General features: G+C 34.4%; 2 protein-coding genes and 1 long non-coding RNA gene across 7 annotated transcripts; 1 reads left to right on the top strand and 2 right to left on the bottom strand.

Moving 5' to 3' along the window:
* Positions 1-386: 386 nt before the first annotated feature.
* Positions 387-6,639, bottom strand: LOC115968154. 2 transcript variants are annotated; one of them, XR_004086678.1, is made up of 5 exons: positions 6,396-6,639; positions 5,530-5,636; positions 3,296-3,355; positions 1,880-2,762; positions 387-689 (listed from the first exon to the last, which is right to left on the bottom strand). It is a non-coding gene; the product is annotated as an uncharacterized LOC115968154 (long non-coding RNA). The 2 variants fall into 2 exon arrangements; XR_004086679.1 differs by lacking the exon at positions 3,296-3,355 and having other exon boundaries at positions 6,396-6,637.
* A 1,074-nt stretch (positions 6,640-7,713) lies between these two features.
* On the top strand, positions 7,714-12,003 carry LOC115967926 (putative nuclease HARBI1). 4 transcript variants are annotated; one of them, XM_031087081.1, is made up of 4 exons: positions 9,278-9,635; positions 9,715-9,940; positions 10,045-11,107; positions 11,255-12,003. In XM_031087081.1, exons 3-4 carry the CDS (start codon positions 10,775-10,777, stop codon positions 11,792-11,794), a joined length of 873 nt encoding a protein of 290 aa, XP_030942941.1. In that variant the 5' UTR covers positions 9,278-9,635; positions 9,715-9,940; positions 10,045-10,774; the 3' UTR covers positions 11,795-12,003. The 4 variants fall into 4 exon arrangements, with proteins under 4 accessions (XP_030942943.1, XP_030942941.1, XP_030942942.1 ...); XM_031087083.1 differs by lacking the exons at positions 9,278-9,635; positions 9,715-9,940 and adding an exon at positions 7,714-8,193 and having other exon boundaries at positions 10,773-11,107; XM_031087082.1 differs by having other exon boundaries at positions 9,278-9,940.
* A 3,463-nt stretch (positions 12,004-15,466) lies between these two features.
* On the bottom strand, positions 15,467-16,270 carry LOC115969547. Its single transcript, XM_031089222.1, has one exon. It carries the CDS (start codon positions 16,210-16,212, stop codon positions 15,730-15,732), a length of 483 nt encoding a protein of 160 aa, XP_030945082.1. The 5' UTR covers positions 16,213-16,270; the 3' UTR covers positions 15,467-15,729.
* Between the last annotated feature and the right edge of the window lie 5,428 nt (positions 16,271-21,698).

Genomic DNA, 21,698 nt, shown 5'->3' on the forward strand with positions numbered 1-21,698 from the left:
TTTTTCAAGGGTCAAAACCCTTAAAAAAAAGTAAGGGTCAAAACCCTTAAAAAAAGTATTAAAAACCGTTGAAAAAAATTATTTTAAGAGTCCAATTGACCCTTGAGAACCTTCGAAATACATACTGTCGAAAAAGAAATTTTAACGGCCTTCGTGACCCTTAAAATAAGTGCTCTAATCTTATTTTGAGGGTCAAGAGACCCTTAAATAACCTTTTACCAAGGTTTAAAAAAATTATATCTACAACCCTTGATAAATAAGGTTATTTAAGGGGTCTCTTGACCCTCAAAACAAGATTTTATTTTATTTAATAAAAAAATAAAAAAAAACCACAATCATGCACAAACATATATATATATATATATATATACATACACATACACAAAAATTCATAATTGTATGAATTTATATGATACCAAAAGTCAAATTAACCCGATCAATATTTATATGATCTAATTCAATAGTCAACAGGGGCAAGAGTTTTAAATTGTAAAAACAAGGTTCTTTGCACAATCTATCATGGTAGTAGGTGAACAGAACAAACCCTAATACATCCTATATAAGGCCAAAGTTGATGAAAGGAAATAAAAATCGGTTACATGCACAGCTTTATATACATGACCCTTCCCAAATTCTAAATTCTTCACATGTTTCCTTATATCAGCAACCCAAATTAACAGCAAAGCCACCTGAAAAAAAAAAAAAAATGAAAATTTCACAATCAGACTAAAGGAACAGAATATCACATAGCAAACTAGTACCAATAGCTCAACAAGTCATTCCAAATTTATCCAATAGTACTAAAACAATGACTAGCTTGAGATGATCTTCATACCTTAGTGATCACTACTAGATTGGGCTGATTGTGAGGTGATACAACTCAACAGAGCAACTAAAATTTGTAATGATAAAAGCAATAATGAACTGATCCATGGTAGCTTTTAGACTAACCCATTAACTATATTCTCACACTACCAAGAAAATTATTATAGATCAAGTGCATAAAATTTGAAAAGTGGAGACGAAAGCTATATTCTTTCAAATAGCAAGAGCTCAAAGTTTTCCTTGAGTTATTTCTATAAATCAAAAATCTGTAAAATGCAAGTTTAGGTTATGAAATTTAATCATTGTCTATTAGGTGACAACATATTGGTTCCACTTTCTTATTAATATCACTTAGTACAATGAGGAAACAAATTCAGTTGGAACAATATTTCACGGAAGCTTTCAAAAGGGAGAACAACATGTAGCATGTGCAGGTATTTTTGTATGAAACACACTAATAAAGAAGTTCGGGAAAAAACACATTAAGAGAGAAATTGGAATACAACCTTTGCAGATGAAACACAAGTAAACTTAGGAATGGAGCATGTCACGTTGCTCATTAGCTTGTAAGTTGCTACCCAAACAGATAGAGCTTAGAGAATATTCACAAAATATTGAATTATAAGATAAAATACTATTGTAGTAACATGGAGAAAGAAGAAAATGTTTAATTTACAGTGAAAATTTACTTGTGTTTAAGTACAAAAAGAGCAGGAAACTTTCAGGTTCACAACCCCACACAAAGGTTATCACAGGTTAGTCATTCCTCTTTCTGTCACACTTTTCATTTTGAATTTCTGGTAGTTGCCTATTATCTGTTAGGGGGAATAAAGCCATAGCAAATCCGACCAATTGCAAGCTAAATCATGGAAATGTGCCAACCAAAGCATGCATATAAATCAGATTAAGTCATGCATATTATTATTTGACTTGCTGTTAACAATAGCAATCCAGTACACATTTTTGTTCCAGCAGTCAGTTAGATGTTATATAAATCAGATAAGGATTGCAAAAGCAAACTAAAACAGTGACTAGCTTGAGATGATCTTCATACCTTAGCGATCACTACTAGATTGGGCTGATTGCGAGGTGATACAACTCAACATTTGCATCATCATATTGTCATAATGTGCTCTTTGTGCTGCCATTTGAATAGCTTGTTGTTCGAGCATGCTTTTGAGGTGCTTTACTTCTTCTTTCAACTCTACATCAGCCTCTATTCGTTTTTGTTCAGATTCTAAGCGTTTCTGTTCATAATGAATCTGGCAACTCTACAATAACTTTAGAAAGCGCATCATTCAACAATTGAAGCAACAGAGTAAACGATTTGTTTGTCCAACCACTAAGGCATTTAATATGAAGTAACTTCACAATGAAAGACAGTTTTGTATACTTGCAATCTAGAAAAAGTTTCTGCTCATTATCTCCTAGTTTCAGAAAAAAGTTAGCTGCATCATCATTAGGCTCTTCAGGAGTACTGTCACCACTCGAATCTCCAGCTGCACAACTGGCTGCATTAAAGGCTGCACAATAATCTTCCACCATCTCACTCAAGCCATCCCCGTCTGACTCATCATCACTATCCAAACTATCACATGTTTGAAAATGTCTCTCCTCACCATGTCTAAACCAATGAGTATAACTTGGGAGAATACCAATAGTAAGCAAATCAGCCTCAACATCATCTCTAGTCTTTGCAAAGTAGTTATTGCATTTCTTACACGGACACTAAATTTTATCCCCCATTGTTGTATGCTCAAACGCAAAATCAAGGAAGTCTTTAATTCCTAGTCTATACTCAAGAAGAGCTCTATTCCTGAGCTTTACCCAATTCCGTTCCATCTAAAGTTGGATTAATTTTTTTTTAAAATCTTCAATGAGGGACACACCTTAAGTTGTCCTCAACCGGAAAAGAGTACTAAATCCAGTGGAAAAGCCTGCATAAAAGAATATTTCAATGTAGAGTTTGAGACATTATATAAATCCAGTGGACATTATATTTCAAAGTACTTGATGATCTTAAGCTCTAAGGATATGATACAAGAGGAACCAGAAACAATCTAATAAAAAGTATCAACTAGTTTAACGTATAAAGTCAGGCATTCCATAATTTCTAACAAACTGTAATGTTAGGGTCTAGCATTCCATAATTTCTCCTCTAGATTATGATAAAAGCAATATATACATTGGATAGAAAAATCTGTGCTCAAGTATGTATTTCTCTATCTATTTATGTTCCCTCAACTCAGTTTCTATCACTAGCGCATTAATTACTTTGATCTAGAAGATGAACAAAGCATGTCATGTCCTCAAATTTTACATCAATAGCATCTAAACAATTATAATTTCAGCTACTTGTTATGATAATTGATAGAGCATAGCTGGGTTGGGTATTATTAAAATTTTCATAGGCAGCAAAAGCACAGTAGCTATATGGATGAGATGACGAAAAGTGAGTGTAGTGACTGACCTTTTTTCTTTTTTGGATATGGATATGGATCTGAGCGAGGCAGAGGAAAATCGGAAAGACCTGTAATCCAGACCCCAAAAATTAAAGGAGATCTGTACTGTGTGTAGTCTTAATAATAATTTTGAGGAGAAGAGAAGGCCTAATAATAATAATAATAATTGATCAAAGGGGGTTGGTTTTCGCTTTTCGGAATTGAGTTTGGGAGTTAAGAGTGTTGACAATCAGAAAATGGCTTAATAAGTAATAGACACTGACAGACAGCCAGGCATAAAAAAGAAAGAGACTTCCTGGTCCCCCCCAATTTGCCCGCCTTTTCTCCCAAAATCCCAGAAAGAGGCTTAATTACAGCACTAAGCTAGCTGAAAACATTTTTGAAAAACTCGTTGAATTAGAACCTATGAATCCAGGGAATTATGTTTTGCTATCTAACATCTATGCTGCGGCAGGACATTGGTTGGAAGTTAGACAAATAAGAACAGGGCTCAAAGAGAAGGGTTTAAATAAGCCTCCAGGAATTAGTTGGATTGTTGTTAGCAGTCAGGTCCACTATTTTACTGCTGGAGACATGTCACACCTTCAATCAGACAAAATTTATGCAAATTTAAATTCTTTGTTGTCCACAATCAAAGAAAATGGATATGTTCCTGATCTTTGTTGGATTTCACATGATGAAGGTGAATATGGTTGAAAGCTGGAGGCAGTTCAACCATAGTGAGAAGCTTTGTTTTGCATTTGTACTAATCAGTTTGAGGGTTCTGCTCCATATTATGATTACTACGAACTCAAGGCTTTTTGTTGATTACCACAAATTGAGTGAATGTGGAGTTTGATACTGTTGGGAACTTAGAACATAGAAGACTTTCATTTGTTAAGGGTCCAACATTAAAAATCCTGACATATCATCTTCATCCTCAATAAATCTTGAATTTCCAGCCAAGAAGATCCGACCAACCCACACAATGTTCACATTGAACATGAAATTTACAAAGAATACTTCCTAGAAATATAAATCTTGTTGAAAGTTCTTGAATTACTCCTTGGATGTCTACCAAGTATTTTGATATACACCACTGGCTAATAGACTAACATGCTAGAGAAATCTGATCCGAGACATATAGAAAACCAGCACCCACAAGGCTATCTCTAAAGCAAGCATCCTCTGTTTCTCTGTTTGGTAAAGCAATTAAGACTAAGTAACCCTTCTTTGAAAATATATTTGTATTGCTTGAACTCTGATTTACAAGAATAATCACACTGCACTATTACATATTCCAAAATTTAAAGCTTAACAATTTCATTCTTGATCACCATTTTTGTGATAATAGTGTTTATTCAATGGTCCTGTGGAAGAAAACTTTGAAGGTTAAATTTATGAACAAAACAAAAATGTGCTCAAACCTTTCAATATGAAAATGTTCATTGCCAAATTCTCTATCCTAGGCCAAAGCCCTATTGTAGTTTCTCTATATTCACTCATTATAACCTCAAAATGCACAGTAAGAGCAATTAGTTGAGGTAATAGCTTAGAATGGGGTTTAGGAGAATATGAGGCCGTATAAAATAATCAAAGAAGTAAAAGCAGTGGAATCCCAAAAAGTTGAGATCCTAATCAAAGAAGTAATTACAGTATGCACCATACTAAGTAATGAAGCCAGCCTTATCCTAACTGTCCGGCATCAGACAAAGATTTGAAATACTGTACACCATAAGCCTCATTTTATACTACATCATAAGCCAGCACATCCTTCTTCTTTATCTCATTCATTGTCCTAGCATCTGCTAATATGTTTTCACTCCCTACCTTGATAAAGGAAATCTGATATCTACTGTTGCTAAGCAGTTCCTAAGCAGTGGGCTGCACCATTTGCTTCTCTTAAAACCCAGTCAAACACCATGCTAAATTGTTAACACATAATTCATCAAACAAAAATTCTATATATAACAAAACTACGCAACAATAATTTCATTATTCCTCTCTTGTGTGTGCATGATTGTTTCTTAAAAAGAAAAAAAAAACTAGTGACAGTAACAACACAAATTCAAACACCATGCTAAATTGTTAAATTCAAACACCATGATTCAGAAACAGGGCCAAAATTCTAAGAAATTTGAAAACTAGACAAAAACAAGATGGTTAATATAAATAAAATTGATAAAAAGGCATGCCATTTATATAGCTTTGCTGTTACACATTTTACTTAACCCAAAATAAATAAATAAAGGAGAATTGTTACCTTTTTGCTATATTTAAAATCACGTTTGGGAAGAAAATGCAGAGGCAGGTTGAAAGAACAGGATTGGAACCAAATCTAGCACCCTTTGAGATCAGCGTCCGAATAGCCTATCAAACAGATATATTTATAATTCTATTGGAGCCCATCCTTTTCAACCATAAAATATGAACCAAAGCATTGGAAAAAAAAAATAAACAAGAAATAAAACTAAATTTGCCTCAACCATTCTGTTATCTAAACAAAAACCTGTGTCCATTCCAAATTACCATAAAAAATAAAACTGATAGCATTCCAATAAACCCATCATCCCAAACACAATGTTTAAAATAGTAAATTACAAATTAAGGTTCTCTGAGTCTCCAAAGTTTTAGGGTAACTCCACTCTGGAATTGTTAAAATACTACTATTTCACTATAAACACAAGTAAGCTTTAAGCACTACTAATATTCCTCTACTACCAAACACAAATTCCCAATAGCTAACAATGATACCAGTAGATCCATACAGTTCAAAGTCAACACTCACCACCAAAGCCAACAAGTTGGGCGATGCAGATTGAAATAAACACACACACACAGAGAGAAAGAAAACTAAATTTGAATACACAAACATAATAAATCAAGTCTTAGAGAGTGTCTAAAAAAACTCAATCAATATTTGTATGAAAACTGTAAAGGAAACAGAGATTATGATTTGAAATCGAATAATGAAATTGCAAAGGTCGAACAATTAGAAATCGAAATAGGGAAATCGATGATGAGCTCAGTTTTCTGAGAAATGTGAAATCATGGGGAAATCAATGAAAAAGTGTGGGTAAACCAAAAAAACAAAAAAATCAAGACGAAATTAGGGTTTGTGATTTGTACCTAACCGGAGCTGAGAAACACAGCGCCAAGAGAGAGGAAGAGTCACAAAACCGAGATCGTACCTAATCGGAGCTGTGCGATCGTACCTAATCGATGATCGTCGAGCTCGATGAGATCTCCATGATCGTCGAGCTCTATGAGATCTCCACACGCTCTGTGAGATTTCTCAGTTTCAGGCTATCAACAAAAGAGTGATAAGAGCTCTGTTTGTTGGTTACGTTTGGGCTATGTTTTTAAATTTTGTTGGGCTTTTTCAAGGGATGAAAATTTTGTTGTGGGCTTTTTTCAAGGGCTGAAAATTTTGTAATTTTTTATCAAGGGTTGTGGGCTGAAAAAACTGACGCGTTTTTTTTTGTCACACCTATTTCAAGGGTGTTTTAATTTATTTTGAGGGTCTAAATAATTTTTGAAATAAAGTAACACATATCCTACCGCATTTGTATTTGTAGGTTGTATCCACAGATTTTAGTAAACCCTCGATAAAAGAGGGTTGAAATAACTAAAGTTTGTTGTAGTGCACGACATTATTCATATATTTAAAAATTATTTTGCTACAGTGTTTTCAGTTTCAGTTTTCAGTTTCAGTAAAAATAAGTTCAATCTAAACGGACCCTAGAAATGATGCAGATATCCTCCATGTGAATATAATGGCTGAAAACATCTTTCATTATTATGCCATAGTATGTGGACTGAACACTACGATATAACATGATAACCATCAGTAGCCATTCATGACTAAGCAATTAATATCCACTTGAGGATATATACTTGCCTTTTCTAGAAGCATATATATGGGAAATAATTTTGAGCTGCTCTTACATCACAAGACAACTTGGATTGGATTGGATTGGACTATCAAATTACTGATGTGAAAGTCTCCAAATGAATGGTGAACTTAGCAGTGAGAGCATGTGAAAAGCTTCAATGGTTACTGTATGGAAAAGTTAGCAAGAGTAGCTAACTTGTATATATTCTTTCAGAGAGATATTCTAGATATATGTCATACAGGAAGGATTAAGGATATAGAATCTCATTTTAAGGCTATAACTAAGGATATTTACCTTGGGAAATACATGAGGATTAAAAATTTTGCTCTTAATTAGTAGGACCTCTGTCCATAGAAAAATTTCTCTGAATGTCTAAAACACTGCTTAGCCTATTCCCTATGTTCTGATCATATCTATATTGCAAATAATTTTATTCTTGTTTGAGCTTTCTGGATGCATCAAGGCTTCTATGTAGTGTTTGACTAATATGACATTAGTAAATTATTGGTGAGTCCATAGCAGCGTATGAATTACATATTAGGCTCCGTTTGTTTTGACTTCAAACGGAATTCAGAAATCCTTTTCCGGAAAATAGCGTGTTTGGTAGGTTAGGAAAATTAGGTCAAACTGAAAATATTTTCAGTTTGACCGTAAAATAAGGCTTCTGGGGCGGAAAATCATTTCAGTCCTCATTTTCACTTCAAACATTTTCCATTCTGCTCTCTCACACGCACTCGACACACACAGAGCTCTCCAAGCTTCGATCCACACACCGAGCGACGAAGCTCCAAGCTCCGAGCTCCAAGCCCCGATCCACACACCGAGCGAAGAAGCTCCAAGCTCCAAGCTTCGATCCACACACCGAGCGAAGAAGCTCCAAGCTCCGAGCTCCAAGCCCCGATCCACACACCGAGCGAAGAAGCTCCAAGCTCCGACCTCCAAGCCCCGATCCACACACCGAGCTCCACCATCTCCCTCACGCCAAACGCTCAAGCCCATCTCCCTCACGCAGCTGATCCTCTCCACGCACGGTGAGTTGCCCTTTTCCATTTCTCAGTCCGATCCGCTCATTTCTCTGTCCGATCACCCTTATTTCTCCGATCCACACTCTCTCATTTCATTTCTCAGTCCGATCCACACAGCTCCGATCCACACACTCACTCACCTCCGATCCACTCACCTCACCGGTCCAGCCATCCTCCCGATCCGATCTCTGAAATATATATATATATATATTTATTTAGTTGTTTATTTATATAAATATTTATATAATTATTTACATGTTTTTATCTATTAATTTTTGTATTATACATTGTTTATAAACTGTGTATTTGTGGGTAATGTATATCAAAATTTTGGGACTTTTCTGATTGCAGGTTATTTATTAATTTTTTTCAATTATCCATTGTCGATTAAACTGTGTATTTGTGAATTATGTATATGAAATTTTGGGGCTTTTCTGATTGCAGGATATTTATCAACTTTTTTAATTATCCATTGTTTATGAAACTGTGTAATTATGGGTGATGCATATATCAATTTTGGGGCTTTTCTGATTGCAGGTTATTCCCAATTGGTTTGTGGTCTGAAATTTTTTTTTAGAATTTTGGGGCTTGACTGGTTATGCATGATTGGTTTTTGCTGTTATTTTTATTAGAATTCGGTTATGGGTTATGTGTAGAAATTTTGGGCCTTCACCCATGCTTCGTGTAATTATGTTCTTGCAGACCAATATGTGTGTGTTTACAACTTCATTGAAGGTGTTTTGGGTATATAGGTGATTATAAATAGAATGTAATGTGATGGTATTGTGCGATATCAATGTGTAGTTATCAATGTGATGGTATTGGTATAGTGTAAATAGAATGCAATGTGATGGTTTGGATGTTATATGTTTGTGGCTGAATTTATTTATGGTGTAATCAATACCATACTTGTTTACATACCTCTTAAACTACAATGTTTGTGATTTTGGTAGATGAAGAAAAAAACCAAAGCCGCAATTCTTGCCTCAGTTGCATCTGTCCTCCTTGTGGGGGTTGCATTGTTAAAGAAATTACGACGTAGACGTAGAGAACTGCCTAGGGCGCCTTATGTTAACCATGCCACCGAGAGAGAGGAATACATAAATAGTGTTTTGCATGGAAGTGAGAGACATTGTGTGAATCAACTTAGGATGAAGCCTATAGCTTTCCACCACTTATGTCACATCCTCACTGAGGGGGAGCACTTACGTCCGACTGTTCACATGTCTGTTACGGAGCAAGTGTTCATTTTCTTGCACATTATTGGTCATAATGTGAGGTTTCGTGTAATGGGTAGTCGGATCTATAGATCAACTGAGACTGTTCATAGATACTTCAAGATTGTCCTTAGGGGGGTCCTGAAATTATATAGAGCTCTAATAAGACTGCGTAGCGAAGATACACCTCCAGAGATAAGGAATAGCAGAAGGTTTTACCCATATTTTAAGGTAAATATTGTGACTTGTGTGTTTTTGTAAATTGTGAAGATTTATGTAATTTTAAACCATTATGTTTGTCGAAAATTAGGATTGTGTTGGAGCAATAGATGGTACACATGTTCGTGCATCTGTGCCACCTGAAATACAAGGAAGATTTCGTGGTCGCAAAGATGGAACCACGCAAAATGTGTTAGCTGCCATTAGTTTTGACTTAAAGTTCACCTATGTGTTGGCTGGATGGGAAGGCAGTGCACATGATTCACGTGTATTAAATGATGCATTTGCTAGGCCAGGGGGATTTTCAATTCCCAATGGTATTACACGATTACTTCACCCTTTTGGTTTGTTAGTTTAATAAATATTATGTGTTTTCCTAAACATAGTAGTGATTTGGTTTTTTTTTTTTTAATATATGTAGGTAAATTTTATCTTGGTGATGCTGGGTATGGTAATAAAAATGGAATATTGTCACCGTATCGGAGTGTACGATATCACTTGAAAGAGTTTAGTGATCGTCCTCCTGAGAATGCGCAAGAATTGTTCAACCTCCAACACTCTTCATTGAGAACTACCATTGAGCGAGGGTTTGGAGTGGTGAAAAAACGTTTTCGAGTGTTGGATGCAGAACCATATTGGTCTTTCCCAACCCAAGTGAAAGTAGTGTTAGCGTGTTGTGTGGTTCATAATCACATTATGGGGGTTGAACCAAATGACCATATTATGGAAGATGCAATGAACCAAGTAGAGCTTAGTGACCACCAACAAGAAACACAATCCCATCGGGAGTCCGTCGAAGATAGTAGATCATGGAATGCTAAGAGAGATGAGATATGCCAAGCCATGTGGTCTGATTATATCAGGAGTGAAGAGTAGTATTTTATTTAGATTTCTATGATTGTAATGTGTTTTTCCTTGTTGTTTTTTTGTAAAGACAATGTATGTAATATAGACTTTTGGTGATGTAATGAAAAAGAATTTTTAGCATTACATTGTTATTTGATGGTATTACATTGTCATTTCCATAGTTAGCATGTTCCATTCTGTTGTACACATTCATAAGCGTGGTTGTATGTGTGTTTGATTTGTTATTCATGTTCCGAGCGTAATTACTAAATGCTACTCTGACTATACTATTTTCATATGTAGTAATGTCAAAGGGGAAAGAAAAAGTTGGTGGCGGCAAGCAATTTAGGTGGCTGCCACCTATGCATGAGATGATGCTAAAGATACTTACAGAGGAGGCTGGAAAGGGCAATAAGCCCTCTAATACTTTTAGGGCCGGCTTCTTTGCTCTTGTAGCCAAGGAGATAACGGCCCATTTCGGGGTTGAGTGCCACCCTGTATTTGTGGAGAACCGGATGCGGACTCTAAGGTCCATGTGGTCAACTATTCAAGAGCTTAGAAGGAAGAGTGGATTCGGTTGGGACGAAAATCTGAAAATGATAACTTGTGACGCAAAAACATACCAAGAAGAAGTTATGGTATGGCTTCCAACTATATTTTCTTAATATAGATAATAATATATGTGTATATGTGTCTATGTTGGGAAAGTGTGCATAGTCTTTTATATTGAATTTATGAGAGAAGTTATTATTGCATTGTTATATACGTTCTTTTCTCCCTTACAGGCACATCGGAAGCATGCCGAGTATCTGAACAAAAAAATTGAGTTTTACGATGAATTAGCGATTGTGGTGGGAAAGGACACAGCCACAGGTGGCTTTGCTAAGTCCGGAGTGGATATCGAAAATGAGCCAGATAATGGGGATGATGGGGATAGTGCAGACTTTGTCGCAGATAATGTGGAGGAATGTGTGGTTGAAAAGGGGAAGAACGCAAATGAATCATCCACCACTGGGTCGGGAATTTCCAAGTCCCGCAAAAGAGGGCGTGCAGCTTCTACTGTTGATGATAGTGTGCTGACTGATCTGTCTGATCAGCTGAAGGAAATAGCTGGCACTCTGAAAGAAATTAATCGGGGCCCGGTAGATTATACAACTTTGTATAATGAGGTAATGGCTATGATGGCGGAGGGATATAGCGAAGATATGCTCGCTACTGCCTTCGACCATCTTTGTGAGAATGAGAAGACGGCACGTGGATTTTTAGCCAAGAATGCTAGGTTGAGGAAGCTATGGTTAGATGGTTATTTTTTCTCACAAATTTGATTTGCTTATTTCATGTTGACTGTGATGGTAGATTTAGGAATTAACTTATGTTGTAGTATTAATATTGACCTATCAATGTATTATATATGTACTCTTTTGTATTATTGGGACGATATAATTGCCCAAATTATGTATTTGTACTGTTCAGATACCACAAATAGGTATCATTTTTGTATGCCATTGAGGTGTAATGCCAATGGTGAACGATTGATGTGGCTGTTTTTATATAAATATTATGGGTTTTTATATAAATATTATGGGTATATTCGAATGATTATGTTTGATGTTATAATTTTCCGTAAAGTATTGTTACAGATATGTATAGGGAATGCAGGTTCTTGAATTTTATCTATAAAGAGTAAAATATAGTTTCAAACTAGTTATTTTTAAGCTCTAACTCCAGCTCGATTATGTTGATCCAAATTATTTTCCGTAAAGTATTTTCCGAACCAAACATGGGAAAACGTTTTCCGTAAAGTATTTTCCGTAAAGTATTTTCCGTAAAATATTTGGACGAATCAAACACCGGAATTAAATTTCCGTAAAACGATTTCCGTAAAATATTTGGACGAATCAAACACCGGAATTGATTTTCCGTAAAACGATTTCCGAAACAGCCAAACACCCAAATACATTTTCCTTTTCCGGAAATTAGCATTTCCGGAAAATATGTATTTTCCGGAAAACGATTTCCAGCAACCAAACACAGCCTTAGTCTATCCCATTAAATTATGTAACCAAGGAAAGCATACATCAACAATAATAAAATATTTAGCATGAAATAATTTTACATGAAAGTGACACAAGCACAATTTAAAGCACAACTGCTCATGGGGAAGAGTTGGGCTTTTATAAAACAAAAGTACATCCATCGAAGATAAACCCAAAAGTATGTAAGAGAATGTGAATGCTTTATTAGTTTATACAAATTTTTTACATCCAGCTTCAATGAAAAGTGTCAAAAAAGTAATTTTAACTTGTTCTTTTTTTTTTTTTTTTTTTTAATACAGATTAGTTAACAAATTGAGGCTTTTATGAGGATAGATTTTTGTAAATAAAAATCAATGCAATATGAAGATAAAGTTAAAGCACTCCCTACCTAAAGAAAAATTTAAAAATGATCTACACTAAGGGCACGGTTGGTAGACTGTAATAGACACTGTAATGTAATAGTTATTACTATTGTTTAGTTATTCAATAGTTTGGTTATATTTTTATTACAAGGAATAGTAATTCCTTATGAATAGCTATTCTTTAAAACTAGTCGCTAACCCGTGCATTTGTTGATAATAACATGTCAATCAATTGACACAACTTCCCTAACATTAAAAAAAAAAAAAAAAAAAAAAAAAAAAAAAAAAAAAAAAAAACCAATATCAAGGTATAAATTATATACCAAAGCAATAAAATCTATCACGTACAATGAGATATCGTGATAACCAAATACTTGAGATCATAATTTAGAAAATATATAACTTGTATAAGTACACTCTAATACAATTAATTACAGATAAATTAAATTCCAAACAACACCAGCACTTAGGATATCAGCACAAAACAGCAAATTGTACAAAGCAAATATTCAATATATGGTGTATCATTAACAATAGTAATAAGAATCAAACACAACTTACCTTGATTAGATCAACAATAGAGCATCACATTTCTTACCTATCTTCCTCCTTACGACTCTCCATGTATTATGGCTTCTAGAACTCATAAGAAATTTCATCAAACACCATGTGTACATGTAAAAGAAACAACACTTAATGAAAGTGAACATTACTAAAAATGTCCATACTCAACTTTAAAATAGTAGCATAATAGTCATAAATCAATCCAAAACTATAAATCAATCCAAGTACAAAGAACTTGGCCATTTCATTGTACTTGGATTCCAAGGCCAAGTTACAACCCACAGCTTGGTATTTGTTAATTAAGGGCAGGTAAAGAGGAGTATTATCCTCCTTATTTTTCTCCCTCAATGGTCCAGTAGAGTGATCTTGCAGCTGCTGGTAAGTCCATATGACCAAAAGTTTCACTATATGCAGATGGCCAGCATTTACTGCTTCATGAAGAGGAAGGTTGCCGCTAGAGTTCTTTTCTGTGACAAATTTTTGGCACAGTTGGATCCTGAGGATTGCTTGTACAAACTCTTCATCGTCTGAGCTTGCAGCAGCAAGATGAAGGATTGTATTCAATTCAGGGGTTTTGTCATAGAGAGGAGAAAGTTCCATATCATGCCTTCTTTTTTGGATTAAATCAATGTCCCTATCTGTTATAGCCTTGTACAAATCAGGATCCATGCTTGTTGCTATCATCAAAGTTCTGCTAGCTTTGTCTTCTGACTTGCTGAGAAATCCATCTCTCTCCACCTTAATTGTGCCTGAGTTCCCACGAATTCTCTGCATCTTAGAATTAGTAAATGTTGTATCCATCTGTGCTTGAATAACTCTGCCTGAGATCCTGGGAGCTCTCTACATCGCAGCATTAATATATCCTGCTGTTGCATGAGCGGTCCGCAGTGCCTGCAATACTGTAATCAAGAGATGTTACCATTAATTTACAAAATAAGATAACCTAATCACGAAGTTTGCCCAGTATATGTATTGAGGCACAGTGAAAATGAAAAATTCACCATCAGTGGCAGTGTGAAAAGTTTATTACCTGTCAATTAGAGAATTGTCATGGGGGAGGATAATGTTGCTTTTTTGGAGCAAAGCAATATTCTCACCTTTTTCATGCTCGCACAAGCTGGAGCTACTCACACCATTTTCAGCTATCATTGAAGGGCTGTCATCAATTTTGACTGGCTTGTGGATACCTCGATTTCTCTGCAACATGTAGCTGCTCACACTGTGTTCTTGAGCTATGTCCAATACACGATTAATGTTTGGAGCCATACATAATAAAGGAAAGGTAAATACTTGACTGTCCATAGAAAAATGCAAGAAAAAAGAAAAATGCAAGCACCCGCAACAAAGTGAAATAAAATAGAATACCATAGAAAAATCTTAGTAGAAATAACATAAAGTAATTCACAATTGGCAAATCAACAAAGCAAATTAACAAAGGTATCTAAAAGGAACCTTCACAATTGATTGTGCTTCCATTGTTTTTTTCCTCCACACCCAAACAGATGCTCAATTTGGTTAAGTTTGTCTGATCGTGAAAATACTTTGGAAGCTTTATATCAATCAGCTACGAAATTAGAGAAAGAAATCAATTTAAAAAATAATAATAATAATTTAACAAATCCTTAGGTGTAAATTAATTGAAATCAACAATAATCAAACTGAAAGCAATTCAAACATTAACGAATTAGTAAAAATAAATAAAAGTTAAAACGTTTCACAGATATCTGATGCGATTCATACTAACGGATTTAATCATAAAGAGAGAAAAGAATTACCTTCTTTGGAAGAGTCGGCAGTTTTAATCAAACTAAAAAGCAATTCAAACATTAACGAATTAGTAAAAATAAATAAAAGTTAAAACGTTTCACAGATATCTAATGCGATTTGTGCTAACGAATTTAATCTTAAAGAGAGAAAAGAATTACCTTCTTTGGAAGAGTCGGCAGTTTGGGCTAATACCTTAGAGGGAATTAATCTGGAAAAGAACATATTCGATACAAACAGATGCCTAGTAAACTAAAATTAAAACAAAATCAAAAAAGACAGCAACTATTTTATTTTGCTCGTGCTATACAGAATATTCAGGAATAATCGAGATACATAGAGCACAATTCGATTCAATCAATTTTTATATTTTAAATCAATAATTACTAATTAAGAATTATCACTCAGAGATGTTAATTCAATACTAATCATAACGCACAACACATACTTTAGTCTCGAATTTCTCTGATCAATTCAAAACCCTAATTAAGAGCGAATTGAATTGGGATTTGAATTCATACCTCACTCGCTCACTCACGAAGAGGAGTGTTTACCTTCGCAATCGGGGCTCTCGTCGAAGTTCTTGGAGGGGTACTTGGCGCTGACCATGCCGACCTCGAACACCAAGTCTTTGCCGGTGGATCGGATCCCGGTGATGGACCACCACCTGAACAACGCACGGACCCGAATCCCGTCGAGCTCAGCGATCTTACCCGAAACGATCTTTCCCCTGACTGTCCTGGAATAGGTGGCGAGGTAGTTGTCCGGCGGGAGAGTGATCTTGCAGTCGCCGCCGAGCTCGACGGAGAAGTCGCTGGAGGTCTTGTTTATGGAGTAGCCATGGACTGAGGAGGGTAAGAGTCTGACTGGGAAGCCATAGTTGGTAAGCTCAGTGTGGGCCGCGGATAGGGATTGGGTCGGTTTCGGGTTCGGGTTGGAGATTTGGGCAGAGATGGGTATGAGGAGGATGAGAAGAGCGAGGGTGGTGGAGAAGAAGAAGAGGGATTTTGGGGTCATGGTGTTGAGTTTTGAGTTTGACTGACTGATGAGAAGAAGAACGCGGTGTTGTGTTTGCGTGTGGGGGAACGGCAAAGCGTGGTCTGGGTTTTGGAGGAAGGAGAAGGTAGAGCGTGTTAAAGGCTTAGGGTTCCTCTGATTTTGCGTTTAAGTATTTTTTTGGGTTTTAGAAAAGTTTTTTATTTTTTGGTTTATGATTTTTTTTTAAATGTGCTGACGTGGAAAATTGTGGGAGCTTCAAAAGCTTCGGTTTTATATATATATAGATGAGGAATAACTATTCCTCTCTAAAAGGGTTGTAATAGTTATTCCTTAGTAAATGTAATAATTTCTAACATTAATATATTTCCAAATAAAAACTTTCCATATCCACCTAAAAATTATAGAAATAAAAAATCATCAAAAAATAACTTATCTCTCTAAAATTTAAAATATATTATTTTCTAGGAAATATAATTATATGAATAAGATATTTCCTAAAATAGATCATAAGTTTCATTCTAATGTTATAACTCACAACCAAACTAATGAATAGGTTTAGTTATTTCATTACAACACTTTTTATTCCTGGTAATAAAGATTACCATTTCTGTTGTAATCCACATTCAGTATACCAAACGTACCCTAAGTAATTACTATCATGAAGAGATGACAATGAGATCCCAACAATAAAATAATGCTACTTGACTAGACTTGCCAAACCCACCCTGCAGTTATGATCAGACTTATGGTTCCAGCACAAGCCATGCCTAAATAACCATGGTTGAAGAAAATCAAAATATTCAGGATTCCAACCGTAGAATGACATCAAAATAAGCCATAATGCATTACATACAATTATAATCATCTAGGTAGTTAACAGAAACATGTATCCTGTTAGCTACAAACTAAAGATCCTTCATGTAATATCACACTCATAACATGTTGTGGGTGTGAATGTGATTCTACAAAAACACTAAATACTGCCTCGTCTCTTAGACCTACTTTAACTTTGCTCATGAGAAACCCCATCATGGAACACAATTAGACAGCATATGATATATACAATACCAATTTGGTCCCAAAACTAATTTCTTTTCTCCAATCAAGCAAATTTTCGCAAACTTCCCACAGAACCAAACACATCCAAAGCAGTAAAAACAAATATTCAAATCAAGCACAATTGGAATTACAAATTAATTCATCAAAAAAAAACCCAAAAAAAAAAAAAACACACACACACACACACACACACACATTCAAACCCTAGAATATAACCAAACAAAACCAAAAAAGCAACAAAATTGAGCATAAAAACATTCAAATGAAGCTAATTCAAAAACCCTAAATCTCCAAAATTTAACCAGATGTATCAGATCTAAGAAGAAATTCATGAATAAAAACAAAACCCTAAGACCATTCAATAGATCCAGAATTACGAATCAAATAATCGGAGATCGCGAAATTGAATATTGAAATTTGAAGGAAAGAGAGAAAAAGGGGGGTGAACTCGCCTGGGTCGACTCGGTGATTGAGAACTCGCCAGTGTTTTTTTGAAGATCTTAGAAAGTGGTTTGGGAATGAAAGAAGACTCTCTCACTCTCTATAGGATGATGAATCGAGTCGGCGATGGTGTGTGGGTCGGCGATGATGCGTGAGCTTCAGCGATGGTGCGTGAGCTTCAATGGTGGCGATGAGGAGGTTGATGAATCAGTGAGAGTTTGTGGATGAGGATGATGGGAATCAGTGAAGCTAAAGCCTTTGTGGAGGATGAGAGTTTGAGCACTGTTTGTGAGAGCTGACAACTTAAGAAGAAGAGAAGAAAGAAAAGAAAAACGTGGCTATGGAGGCTGATGAAATAGGGTTTGTCCATTGTTTACTATGCTATTTATAAAAAGCCTAAAGTTGCGTTTTTAACTTGCGGCTATAGGCAAAACCTGAAGCCACGTTTAAGAAATGCATCCTCATCACAAACTAAAGCCACGTTTTAAACGTGTGGCTTCAAAATAAATTTAAAGCTGTGTTTTAAACACGCGGCTTCAGACTAAATTTAAAGCCACATCTATAAAACGCGGCTTTCGGCAAGCTAGAGCCGCGTTTTTTAAACGCGGCCATAGTTAAGAGTAAAAAATATAAAATATAAAACTTGAAATATGTAGGTCCTATAGCCGCGTGTTTTAAAAGCGGCCATAGCTCCAACCCCACCCCCCCCCCCCAAAAAAAAGCGGCTATAGCCGTTTAAAGCACAGCTTTAGACGCATTCTATGACCGCATGTTTAAAACGCGGACTCTCGTGTGTGCTTTAAGCCGTGTTTGAAAAAATGCGGCTTCAAAAAATGCGGCCTAAGACCCGCATGTTTTGTAGTGAAAGGAGCTAAATTAAATTTGGGTGCATTTTAATAGCCACAAAAGTCATGCAGCCAAACCATATTTTCAGAGAGCTTCGTTGATCATCCAAGCCTAGAAACACGATGGGTATCTTGGTAGTTTTGTAGATTGCCTCAACATATAACCAAAAAGGTCATGAAACATATCAAGGAGCTGCCAATGAAAGGCCAAACAAGCTCCAATCAAGCCTATACATGTCTTAATTCACAAAAAAAGCACATCATGGATATCAAACCAGATCACATGATGACAACCACCAATGGTTGATGTAGCATGGATCAGTGTAAATGGGCACTTTACAATCATAAAACTAGTGAATTTTGGGTATGAATCATTCAAGAAAGAACCCAAGTGTTTGTAGAATCATTCGACCAACTTTCTGGTTGGGTATGAATCATTCGACCAAGGGAAAGGGAACAACGACGACGTTCCCCTTAAATGTTTTCTTTCTTTCTTTCTTTTTTTCTTTTCTTTTTTTTAAAACAGATTTTTCTTATTTTCTTTAAATTTTGAAATTAAAAAAAAAAAAAAAAAAAAAAAAAAAAAAAAAAAAAGAAGAAGAAGAAGAAGAAGATAAGAAGAAGAAGAAAAAGAAGAAGCCAAAACAGCGCCATTTTAGCACCCTTAATGGTAACAACTAATTGAGTTCTAACGGAATGCTACATTGACAAAAATTGAAAGTTAGAGGACTGAAATAACAAAAATGAAAATTAAAGAACTAAAATAAAAAATGCTAAAAGTTAGATGGTCAATTTTGAATTTTTACCTTTTTAATATTAATATTTTTAGGCATGTTTTGTTTTGTTTGTCGGGGGTGTTCTCTTTAACGTGTATTACTATTGCTCAGATGGAGTGTAGCGTGTCATTTTTGACTTTTTGTTGGTGATCTTCTAATGTTAATTTTTATGGTCTCTCTCTCTCTCTCTCTCTCTCTCTCTCTCTCTCTCTCTCTCTTATGTGGGACCGCCTTTGTTGTTTACATTTAAATTTGTGATCATCGGTACAAAGTTTGAGGTTGACATATTCTAATTTGTAACATGACTTGACATTATTTTTATGTGTGTGTTTTGTTTTGGTGTATGATTTTAAAGGACTTTAGCTTACTTCTAGTAATTTTTTAACTGAAAATTTCTTTTATTTTAATAAAAAATTGTCACATCATTTATTAACTAAATAAAAAGTAGAGATTAAAATCTACTACTATTTGTCATTGTATATTTAAAACAACATGACATATCTAGTTTAAAAAGTAGGAGGTAAGCTAAACCCATTTTAAAATATTATATGTGCACTCTAAATTTAAATATTTTATTCCTTAAATTTTGAATTTTTTTAATAAACACAATAGAATTTGAATTTATAGTTTCCATTTTTGCTATTAATTAGCTCAAGATATCCATTTTTTGTAGGTATTTTAAGTGGAGTTGAAGATATATTTTTACCGGATTGTCCTCAAGTTTTTTCCCTATTAAACCTAAGGTTTAGAGGTATTTTTAAACCACATAAAAAACTAGTCCAAAGAGGGGAATACTCTTATAAATATTATAGATAACCTTAAATATATGTATATAAATGAGCAATGTTACCAAAAAAAAAATAACTCTTGCCATTTTTACCACTCTTTAACTGATTACAATGTTTTATGTTTGAAACAAATATCAAATATCCTTAAATACATGAATTTCTTTCCATTTTAAAACAATTGTTTAATATTTTAATTGCTTGAAGAATAGGAGACCTGATAAGGAATTGCTCAAATATGGATATTATTTTAATTTATTTTTATATCAAATTGCTATCTTTTTAATTTTCCGTTTAGGAATTTATGTTATAGGAGTAATCCTTAGGTACTCTCGGAGTATGGAGAATGGTGCTCCTTCCTCTCACATTCATGGTGAGGTCTACTCATTAAATTCATGGTGGGGTCTACCATGAATATGAGAAGAGGGAGCACAATTTCTTCGTATTCCAGGAGTATCTAACAATTAATGTAATTTTTATCCACACTTAAAAATACTAACAAGCTAAACACCCGATTGAGCATCTTAAAGTCTTTTTTTTTTTATCAAGTGTTTCTTTAATTCTTTTGAAAAATTATAAAATCATAACATTCATAGAAATTAAATATCAGTATATAACAAAACTAGACTATATTTACAATTACAATAAATAATATTCATAGAAATTAAATATAATAAAATCACTATAAGAAACCATAAAAAATTAAATAGAATTTAAATTCAACTAGATTAGACAACTATAGTAAAAATAAATAAATTCATAAATCATAAGATAAATAAATAGAAATCAAAACTGAAATAGAACAGAAAACAAAGAAGAAAAAGAAAGAAGAAGAATTTTGTAACATTGAATGGATTGTGAAAGAGAATGAGTGCTAAGAAAAGAAAAAATATTTTATTTTATTTTATTATAAATGTAGTGTTTATCACACACACTCTAATACACATAAACTATTATACACATATTTTTTGAATTAAAATAATAAGTTGAAGACGATTCAAGTTTTAAAAACATGTATTAAACTTACGATTTCAGTTTAAAAAATAATTAAATATGTAATAATGTGTATATAACATGATTAGTATAATAGTTTTTTTTATAAAGAACGTAAAGCTATAAGGTGGCAAAGAACCGTAGAGAGTTAGATATCACATTGGAGGGTAGAACCATACAGTGGCATAGAATTCTAGATGAGGGTTTTTTGCTTTTTTTATTTTATTTTATTTTTGGCTAATTAGAATTCTAGAAGAGTTAGATATCACGATGGCCGTTACAACTATAAAGTGGCTTAGAATTCTAGAAGGTGGATATCACGTGAGAGGGTAGACACTTTTTTTTTTTTTTTTTTTTTTTTTTTTTTTTTTACAAAACTACCTTTTGCTTTTGGGTGAAAAGTTGAGAATTTGAAGTATTGAAGAATAAAAAAATAAAAAATAATAAATAAAAAAGAGGAGAAGAAAAGAGGATTTCACTAAAAAATAAAGATTGATAAGAACAAAAATGAAAAAGAAAAATTGAAAAAAAAAATTGTTGGTTTTTTTGGGGTTAATTTACACCTCAAATGCCACTTTTAGAAGTATTAGATGATTACTTTTTTT

This window comes from Quercus lobata, chromosome 11 (genome assembly GCF_001633185.2).
Source record: "Quercus lobata isolate SW786 chromosome 11, ValleyOak3.0 Primary Assembly, whole genome shotgun sequence".
NCBI classification, from domain to species: domain Eukaryota; kingdom Viridiplantae; phylum Streptophyta; class Magnoliopsida; order Fagales; family Fagaceae; genus Quercus; species Quercus lobata.